The 9,767-nt window shown below is 45.4% G+C and overlaps 1 protein-coding gene across 2 annotated transcripts in view; it reads left to right on the forward strand.

The window, feature by feature from the left end:
• The window catches only part of CDKL2 (cyclin-dependent kinase-like 2 (CDC2-related kinase)), a 9,643-nt gene extending 3,038 nt beyond the window's left edge, over nucleotides 1-6,605 (forward strand). The window contains exons 2-12 of one of the 2 annotated variants that reach the window (XM_009872766.1): nucleotides 809-1,003; nucleotides 1,793-1,971; nucleotides 2,505-2,617; nucleotides 2,867-3,006; nucleotides 3,246-3,334; nucleotides 3,833-3,959; nucleotides 4,554-4,828; nucleotides 5,073-5,163; nucleotides 5,898-6,015; nucleotides 6,108-6,214; nucleotides 6,546-6,605. In XM_009872766.1, coding sequence (XP_009871068.1) covers nucleotides 809-1,003; nucleotides 1,793-1,971; nucleotides 2,505-2,617; nucleotides 2,867-3,006; nucleotides 3,246-3,334; nucleotides 3,833-3,959; nucleotides 4,554-4,828; nucleotides 5,073-5,163; nucleotides 5,898-6,015; nucleotides 6,108-6,214; nucleotides 6,546-6,605 — 1,494 coding nt within the window. The remainder of the gene's footprint in view (nucleotides 1-808; nucleotides 1,004-1,792; nucleotides 1,972-2,504; nucleotides 2,618-2,866; nucleotides 3,007-3,245; nucleotides 3,335-3,832; nucleotides 3,960-4,553; nucleotides 4,829-5,072; nucleotides 5,164-5,897; nucleotides 6,016-6,107; nucleotides 6,215-6,545) is intronic. The other variant, XM_009872767.1, reaches the window with a different exon arrangement.
• The last annotated feature ends 3,162 nt before the right edge of the window (nucleotides 6,606-9,767 follow it).

Here is a 9,767-nt window from a genome sequence, read left to right on the forward strand (position 1 = left end):
GGTCAGAGCGGGATGACAAAATAAATAGGAAATGCAGCTGCTTTTTCTTTCATTTAAACTGCAGCTGTTTTCTCGAAACTTATCTCCAGCTTCCCACGCTGCGTAATATTGGGGGGAAAAAGATCCCTTCAAATCCTTGGCTGGTAAATTTTCTCTCTGAATCCACTAGATACAGTTTAGTAGAAGCTCTTTAATTGTTAACACTGTTGTAGGTAAGAATGCTGAACTTTTATTCATTCATTGTGCTTGTATTCTAGCACATGTTAATAGAAATGTGCGTAAGCTGGCAGTGACAACAGAAATACTCTGGGTATGGTAGAAGCTTAAAAGAAAAGGCTTCTGTTAGACTTATTAGAAAAAATTAAGATACAGGTACTGAGTAGGTTGGTGATGAACTGGCAGCTAGCTAGAACAGAGAGTTATTACAGCTGCTTTTGTTTTTTCTTTTAAACGAGGGTGTAAGAGATCTCTAAAAAGCGGACCTGGAGAAAGGAATGACAGAAAAAAAGAATAAAACTTCCGGGAAACGTGGGAGGAAAGAGATGAATCAGCTTTGGGTTGTTGAGAGAGGCCAAAGCAGGTGTCTGCTTATATGAGATGAATAATGTTAAAAAAAATATATATGCCAAAATAAAACCTATTTTAAAATATCAGTGAGCCAATTTTAAGAATAAATGAATGTGAGTGCCATGACAAGAGCAGCATTCCAGGGCAGCGCACCAGCTGGCTTGCAGTTAGAAGTATCTGCTCATAGTTTACTCATTGTATCCTGTCAAGCTCTTGTAAAATATTTCCTGTTTTATCACAGCAACTCAGGCATGAGAATCTCGTGAACCTGCTGGAAGTGTGTAAAAGGAAGAAGCGGTGGTTTTTGGTGTTTGAGTTTGTGGATCACACGCTGCTCCATGACCTCGAGGCGTTTCCAAACGGACTAGACTACGGCAGGGTTCGGAACTACTTATTTCAGATTCTCAGTGGAGTAGCCTTTTGTCACAGTCATAATGTAAGTAGGCACAAAGAATCAGCTCTGCAGTTCATCTTGAATGACAAGATACTTAGAGAAATAAAGCTTTTGCTGAAAAGGGAGAGGTGGGGTGGAAGAGCTGGACTGAATTCTGTGTAAAATGTCAGAGCTTGATGTTGGTTAATCCAGAAATCTTGTCTCTGCTTTTTGTGACAGTATTTCAAAGGAAGGGTCCAGAAGACCATGGATCCAAAGGGAAATAGTTTCTCTTTCAGAAGTTTGATACTGATAGTGTCTGTGTAACATGTAGGCTTCCTTCTCTGATCAGCTTTTTAAAGTTTTTTTTGTTCTCAGCTGCTTTGTAACAGGTTTGCCAATGTAACTGTATGTATAAACACACATTTGGTTATTTATGGATTATGTTTGGGAAACTGTGTCTCTTATGAATTCCTAAAACACTCTTGAAATTTAACTGCAGGGCATGCCCACGGCCCTCACAATCCTTGCTGCTTTTCAACTTGTGGTCCAGGACAGATTTTCAAGCATATTAAATTACCTTTAAATTACCTTTTGCCTATTAAATTACCTTTTGCCTATTAAATTACCTTTTGCCTATTAAAATACCTTTAGTAAATACACCTGGGAACTTGGGCCTGCACTTGTGCATCGACTGCGTGCACTTAGGTGTCTTTTACAGACTCCTTATGTTTCCCATGCCTGCAAAAATGTAATTTTCTACCTGGATGTGAGAGAGCTACTAGTTTTGGTGAGCCGGTCGATTTTTTCCGCAGAAACGAGGAGCTGATTTGTCTTGATTTCTCTGCGCAGATAATCCATCGGGATATTAAGCCAGAGAACATCCTAGTTTCCCAGTCAGGAGTTGTAAAACTCTGCGACTTTGGATTTGCCCGTACCTTAACAACTTCTGAGGAACCTTACACGGACTACGTGGCCACCCGATGGTACAGAGCTCCAGAGCTGCTCGTGGGAGATACCAAGTATGGCAAGTAAGAGACTGGCAGGCAAGGCTGCACAAGGGTTTTGGGGAGGAGCTGGGATGAATCAGGTTTTTCATATCCCCAGTGTCACAAAACCAGGTCAGAGCTGAGACTGTGTCATTCACACATCTGTTCGTACAATTGTGCAGGTTTGTGTATATCCCTGTATTCCTTAAACTTAATTTTCGTTAAATGTGCCTAAAGAGCGGATGCCTGCAGAAAGGGGAGCTGCTTACTTTTTTGTGCTGCCTAAAGTGCAAGATTCTACTGATGTGTTACGTTGTATTAGTATTTTTAAAGCATTGGGAACTTGATTTTCCAGCTGTCAGGCTTCTGCTAGCATTTGCCTGCTTCGGGAGCTGAATCCTTGTCGTTTGTCAGAGCACTTGGAAGCTTGGAAAAGAGCTGTCTTGCTGTTCAGGGGCCAGAGTTGCCCTTGAGGCTTGTAACCTGCTCAAGACCTGCTGTGCAAATCAGAAAAATGAAGCCACGCTGAGCTGGTGTGTTATATATAGTTGTTTTTTGTTTTTTTTTCTTCCCAGGGCTGTGGACGTGTGGGCTATTGGCACTCTGATAGTAGAAATGCTCACAGGAGAGCCCCTCTTCCAGGGAGATTCAGACATTGACCAGCTCTACCAGATCATCGCGTGCCTGGGTAAGAACAAGCTCTCCAGCTCCTAGTGCCTGCTTAGTAATAAAGGGGTCAGATATGTTTTGACAGGGTGTTGTGGGGACAAACCCGTAGCTTGTGGCTACGGTGTCAATTCCTGGCGTGCAGGTGGAAAGACAATAACCCAGGCTGTGACCCTTAGAGTCGTGCTGAGCCCGTGTTTCGGCCTCTCCAGTGTTTCAGAGGACTATTCTGTATTTCTTCCACATGGTTGCTTCGTTTGTGTGCTTTCAGGTAATTTAATTCTGAGACACCAGGAGTTATTCTATAGAAATCCCCTCTTTGCTGACATGTGGTTGCCTGAAGTGAAGGAGCCCGAACCTCTGGAGAAACGATATCCCGAGCTCTCTGCTACAGCGCTAGATTTAACCAAGGTAATTAACCAGTCATGAGCCGTGAACATTTTTTTGTTGACTTGTCCTTTGCCTCAGGGAGCTGTGTGCAGCCTGCAGAAAGGGCTGGGGCCGTTAAACTGCCTTTCTCCTCAACTAAATATAACAGGCCCTGGAAGGGAGGAGTTTTGCAGCTCTTTTCCTGACTTTGCTCCAAACTGCTGAATCCTTTGTTTCACGTCTAATATATTTGCCTTCTGGTCTTGTCTTTGATTGGACAGAAATGTTTGCAGATTGATCCAGACAAGAGACCGTCCTGTGCAGAGCTTTTGCAGAGCAGTTTCTTTACCAAGGATGGATTTGCCGAAAGGTAAACGGTTCCTTTCTTGCGCAAAGCAAGCTCGCGTTGGAAGGAAGCTGAGCGGTCGCGCTCGGCCCTTCCGTGCTGGGCGTGCAGAGCTCACAGCCTCTTCTTATCTTGGGTTTGTTTGGTTTTAACCTTCCTGGGAATAGCAGAGCTGTTGAAAGGGAACCCATTGCAGCAGCGTTTGCCTCATTACCTTGTTAGGACACCGATTTATCAGCGTGCGCACCCCGTGTCACCCCGTGCGGGGTGGGATAGTCTTACACTGTGTTCTCTCTCTGCATCTGCCCCAGACTGGGATACAGACACCTTTATTGCTGTCATGTGAAAAGCATCTTCTTTTAAGATTTTATTTATTTTAATGTTTGTGTCATGCTTGCCTGGCTTTTTAAAAAACATGTGCTTTTTGAATCACTGCAAAGGCTTTAGGAGTCTAGGCTGAGCTCTAGCTGATGGTGGTATTAAGATTAATAGAAGCCTTTTTTTTTCTTATATGGAATGTAGACTTACTCAGGAGCTTAAAGTAAAGAATCAGAAAGATGCCAGAGACAATCAACTGCCACAAAACTCAAAACTCATCAAAAGGGACAAAGATGATGTTTTAGAAGAAAGAAAAATGCTTGATGTCCAGGTTGGTCAGTCTTTGTTTTCCAAACCTGTTTCTTTCTTTTTTTTTTTTTCATGTTTTAAAATTGTTACTTAAGTATGTGGAGCAGTTTAACTTCATAGCACAAATATAAACATAATTGTACATTTCATTTAAAAAAAAAAAAAGATTAGATAAGCATGATGTGCCAGAAAAGCTCACAGTTGGAGGCCTCCGTGTGTCTAAATGGTGCTGAAGACCGTGCCCGCATTGTACCAGTTTAAGGCCTGTTGCTTGGATGCTGCTGTTTACCTGTGTTAAGCCCTGTCTCCAGGCTGTACTTTCAGTTGGGTACTAAGGAGTAGAGGCTGATGCTCAGTTCTCGTTCCATTTCTTTGGAAGTGACGGAGGATACAGCTCTTCTTCCTCTGGCGTTTCCCATCTCATTCTCAAGTGACTTATTTACTTAGGATGCTGGAACCCTGACAAGTCTCCTTCTGTTTGGTGGAAAACAGAAGTTCTCTACTAAAACCAATTCCACCTCCATCAGATCCTTGCTTTTGACTCTTCTCTGCACATTCTAAGGCCCTTTTTAAACACGACTGTAAGAGAAGGATGATGCTTTGTCTTTCCAAACAGGATTTCAGCATTGACCCAAAGAGCAGAGACGCAAAGCTCTTGAAGGCGAAGCGCTCTGAAGCTGATGCAGAGAAAGCAGAGCGACGCTCCACCCTGAGCTCCTTCTACGACGGGGTCATCAACCCGTTTAAAATAACCTCTCAAACCAGCCTGAAAGACTCCAACAGCAACTTGAGCTATGCCAAGAATAGAGGCATCGTTATCCCTCCCATCAACCACAATTTTAATCCCACTGTGGTTGGGATGACTCCTGTGCCTGGGAACCGTAATTACAGGTATGGGAGCAGAGCGCCAAGAGCTTGTAGCCGTCGTCCCCGTTGTAAATGTGCTCTCCCCAGAGAGGTGCAGGCGTGCCAGCTGTGGCATATTCCCCTATCCCGTAGTCACGGGATATTCTCCCCATGAGCCTTCTTTCTCAGCATTTAACGACAGCGTTTCTGGATGTCTTGCATTTGTTTTTTTTTACATTCACCGTCTCACCCCCGTTAATAATAACGTTTGGGGCATTTTTGATTACAGAGCTGATGAGAAGACTAAAAAGTACTTGAACCCGTTTCTAAAGCAACAGAAGCGTTCTCCCGCAGGATATCACAGCATAAGCTTGACATCCGTAAGTCGTGTGCTTTCGTCTTTGGCAAAGCAAAGATAAATTCTGAACTCAAGTATGTGTTTTATTGTCAAGAATCCCGTCTGCTGCAGCCTTCACCATAGCTCCCAGCTAGAAATACTATTTTCTTTACCCCTTATTTTCCAGCAGGTGTTGTAGGTGTACAAAATAGTTATATGAAACGTATTTTGTGTCAGAGGACGGTTTGAAATGAGGGCAGCAGCCCACCACAGGATATCTGTAAGACTCAGAACACATCCACGGCCTCCTGCCTCCCCAGGAGAAGCAGACCATGTGGATTGTGCTCCTGAAATAGAATTAAGGGTTTGGATTTAAGGTGGTTAGGTCTTATTTTAAAATCACTTCATAAATGCATGAAAAATTGATAATGAAAGCAAGTGAAATGGGAAGTTTTCCACCACACTCACTACCCAGGCAATATTTTTCCCATGCCAGCGGGAACATTTACCTTTTTTTTTCATTTAACTAATGCGAGCCATTCCCCAAGTGTTCTATTTCGTCTCTCTAAAAGCAGCTGCACTTAGATTATGTTTTTTGGGGTTTTTTGTTCTGGCTGTTCCGTAGTTTATAACGTATAAATGGCACTTGAACAGAATGCGTTCTTTCACGCGTTAAGAGTCCTGTTACTCGTGCACACGTTCCAACTGCAGCAGAACACTGCAGCGTGCTTGAAAATACCTTTATTTTTTTCTGTATTTTCATGCCCTTGATTGCAGGTTACTAATGAGAAAAACATCCTTCAGGCAAATAAGAAAAAATGGGATTTTTCCAAGGCAGATGTGCATTTGCCAGAACTAAATCACCTCCCTGAACTGAGAGGAGTGGAAGGTACGAGCTTTGATGTCCTGGACACTAAATGAGCGGCAGGAAGCAGCGTGCGTTACAACAGTCAGCTTTACGTTGTGTGTGCCGCTTGTATTTTGCAGCGTGGCATGCCAGGTTTCCCAAAATGGAAAATAAAACCGTTTCGGTGTCCCGTGTCCCTTCCCTTGCTGCTATCGACCTCCAGAAGCGAAGTCTGGCCTCACGACAGGTAACGAAGCAATGAAGTAGTTGGTGCTGCTCCGTAATTCTTTAGTTGGGGACTTTCTGATCAGCGTGACCCACAAATTTCCAGCGTGACTCCTACGAGAGGCAGAACTTGCCTTGGGTTTCTTAACTTTAAGTAAAGGGACCTGAGGCCTTACGCTGGGGGAAACGAGATTTGGCAGAAGGATTTTTGAAGCCTGATTTGATCCAAAAGCCAAATTTGCCCTGAGTTTCCCGTTGGCACTTTGTGTGTCCCGAGAAGGCAGTTTCTGATTGTTCTTTTTATACCACACTCGCAAATTGACCCTCTCTTCTTTTTCTTTCCCAATTTACAGCTCTCAGGGTCCTTGTTGCCCGATGCCTCAAAAGCCGGCTTCCCCCGAGTTGATCACTAACCTTACGGAGAAGATCACACCTGCCTTTGAAAGGTAAGTGAAACGCAAACGGCTAATTTATTCTCGTTACAAAAAAGCTGTTGCCACTGTGCTTTCATCTTCGCCACAGCAGGGCAGGAATCTCAAGGATGTTCAGTCAGGTGCTTCTTGAATTGGTCACAGATCTTTGTTACCTAAACACAGACATTCTGTTCGAACACGCAAGGATAGACGACAATTAGAAAGATATATCTGGGTTTTGACACCCCAGCTGCAAGTCACTTGAGTGTGTTTACAGTCCTCTTCGCCAGGTATTTCATGTAGCTGGTGATACCTCAGTGCTCTCCAAGCGTGAGACAGGAGTCGGAGAGAGAAGGAAATGCAGGAAAAGTCCTGACTGTGTGGTTGACCTCTGGTTGACCTGTAGCCTTAAGATGGAAATAATAAGTTGGAACTCTGCCACTTTATTTGCACTTCCACTTTGCGTTCCAACGGCTTCCAAATGTGGTTTTGGTTGTTTCTCATCTTGTCCGTTGAAAGTTCTCGTTTTAAATAAGTCGTTCAGTTTTGTTAGCCTTTTCTCCTCTCGATGCAGGTGGCCGAAAAAGTGGGAACAGCGCACCTGCAGTTTCGGGGGGCTGTAGCTGTGAGGGTTCTGGAGGAGAGAGGAGGACCTCGAACTCTCTTGTCAGGGCAACACACTGCTGTGGGAAGTGGCTCCTGTCCGAACCGAGGATCGCTGCTGGATTTCTAGCATGCAGAACGGCTCCTGAATTGTGGATTTTTCTGGTTTGGGGGCCGGGTGTTGTCCGAGAGAAATAGTGGTTATTGGTGTGTGACAAGGGCAAAACCTGGTCGGGAGGATTTGAAGGGAAGCCGGGCTTTCTTCTGTCTAATGCTGCCCTCTTGAGGGTTTTCTTTTTAAACGAACAGGAAAGAGAGTAGATAGCTGCTGCGTTTGCCACGTTCCAGAAGGCAACTTTGCCTCCACGAAAAGGTCAGCGAAGAAAATGTTTGTGCCAGAAATAACCCCATTCAAATGTGTAGATGTTCCCAGCTGTTCTTCTGAAACCCTTGCTAACGCTCGGCAGCACGCGCGACCTCGCATGAGGTTCCTTTTCCGAAACTCTGTGCTCTTGTCGCCCAGTCTTCGGGCCGTTGTCTCTTGGGTGTTTAACCGGGCTTGTTGTCTAACAGTTTTTAACGGTGAAGGAAGGAAATCCGTGTAAAATCCCGAGCCGTGCAATGAGTGGCTCGTGAAATCCTTTAGTAGGTCCCTTGGGGTGATGGGACATTTAAGTGTAAAACTTGACAGCGACATGTGAGGAGAAAAAGGTGTCTTCGCTTTATCTCAGGACTGTGACAAGGCTTTTTTTTTGCCAAAGTGCCCTCGAGTTGACCACGGTCAGTTCCGTGGTGTCCCCGCGTGGCGTACAACTCCGTTTTCTGACAACTCAAGGCTTCTGTGACAAAATACGATGTGTGTGCCTTCCGTATTGCCTCTCCTGAGCGGAGGAGTACCTAGTCCTAAGAGCAGAGATATGTGCCCGTGCAGGCGGGGAGCAGGAGTTGCTGGAACTCCTGGGACAGTTCCTCCACAGCTGAAACACAAACCTGTAGGGATGAAGAGAGACTTCCTTCGTATCGCCGGAGTCGGCGAGCCAGTTCCCCCGTGGTTTGTCCCTCACCTTCTCTCCAGGACATCACTGCCAGTGAGCTTGCATACGTTTGTGGTGCGCTTGGCAGGGACTTCCGCCACGTGCCTTGCGTGCATCACAAGATCACCTGGATGACTGCTCGTTATCCGGATTGCTGTGAATCACCACCACAGCCAGTGGTGCTGGGGTTGGAGCAGTCCCATCATCTGTTGGTCTGTCTCCAGGCGCAGAGACCTCCTCTTCCCCTCGGGGGGAGTGGGTGGTGGTGAAAATGGCACACTGCGGTGATGTGCGCCTCGTTGGAATGGCCAGGCTGACAGCATACTTTCTCCAGATACTCCGCTAGCTTTTTAGGATTCTGTCTGTGTTCAGGGGTGAAATTCCAAAATAGTGGAGATGACCATTGTCCTAGGAGCTTGCCCGTATTTTCCCACACACCTTGCCACTCATACCCATCCAGCTTCAGGACAGGTCCCTGGGTGATATCCTTAAAGAATTTTGGTGTGACCCTGAGCAAGATCTGCCACACGTTCAGGAGACAGAAGACTGAGACTGTGCTGGATTGGGAATTCCAAGAATATTTGAAAACATGTTGAGATTATCTTGAAGGATATGCAGGAGAAAAACCTCTCCGCTCTCCCCATGGATTGGATGCAGTTACGAATGAATTGTGAAGGCACAGGAATGACAGTAATGCCTCATACAAATATCGGCTGAACCCCATGGCCAGTGATGCAATCACATCATAAATCGACATTTCCCAGTCCAAAAATAGGATGTTTTTGACCCCTTTCCCAGAGCTGATAAATACCACCACAGGAAATACATCAGATACATAAGGATTCGGCAAATGGCACCCCGTAAACAAGTGAACCAACATTATGCCCACCAGCTACTTGTCTAATGTGGGGAGTTAGTCTAACAAAAAATGGATCTTTTTAACACGCTTTTGTCAAATCTGCTGTTATCTCAACCCCTTTGCCCCGCGTTGGGCAGGGAAAGACGAAGGAACCACGCGGTTACTGGCTTCTCCCCCACTGGGAATGAGGAGAACCCCAAAGGAGCGGTAGGTAGAGCCTCGTGGGACTGAGATAAGAACAGGTTTTTTAATGTTGAAATATAAATAATAATAATGGAAGAAAAGGAATAACAATAGCGTTTCACTAGTGTACGACGTGAGCCATGTGTAGCGTGGGTGCCTCGCCACCCAGAACCCAACAACGCTGCCCCTGGTCGAAGACGTTTGAGTTTGTAAATAAAAGGATGTTCAAATCCCCAGTTTCTGGGTGCTAGTGCGTGCTTATGTGGCGTGTATTGGGAAAAAAAGGACTTTTAAAAATCTGGTTTTATTTACTGGGGAGTGGGAGGGGAGAGAAGGCAGGTTTGTCGGGGAAGAGAAGGAAGGTTCTGAGGGAGACAGGGGAAAAAAGGTTTTAGGGGAGAGGGAAGGCTCTAGGGGACACGAATGGGAGGGTTTTAGGGAAAGGGGGAGAAGAAGGGAAGGTTTTGGGGGAACGGGGGTGAG

This window comes from Apaloderma vittatum, unplaced genomic scaffold (genome assembly GCF_000703405.1).
Source record: "Apaloderma vittatum isolate BGI_N311 unplaced genomic scaffold, ASM70340v1 scaffold29987, whole genome shotgun sequence".
Lineage (NCBI taxonomy): Eukaryota > Metazoa > Chordata > Aves > Trogoniformes > Trogonidae > Apaloderma > Apaloderma vittatum.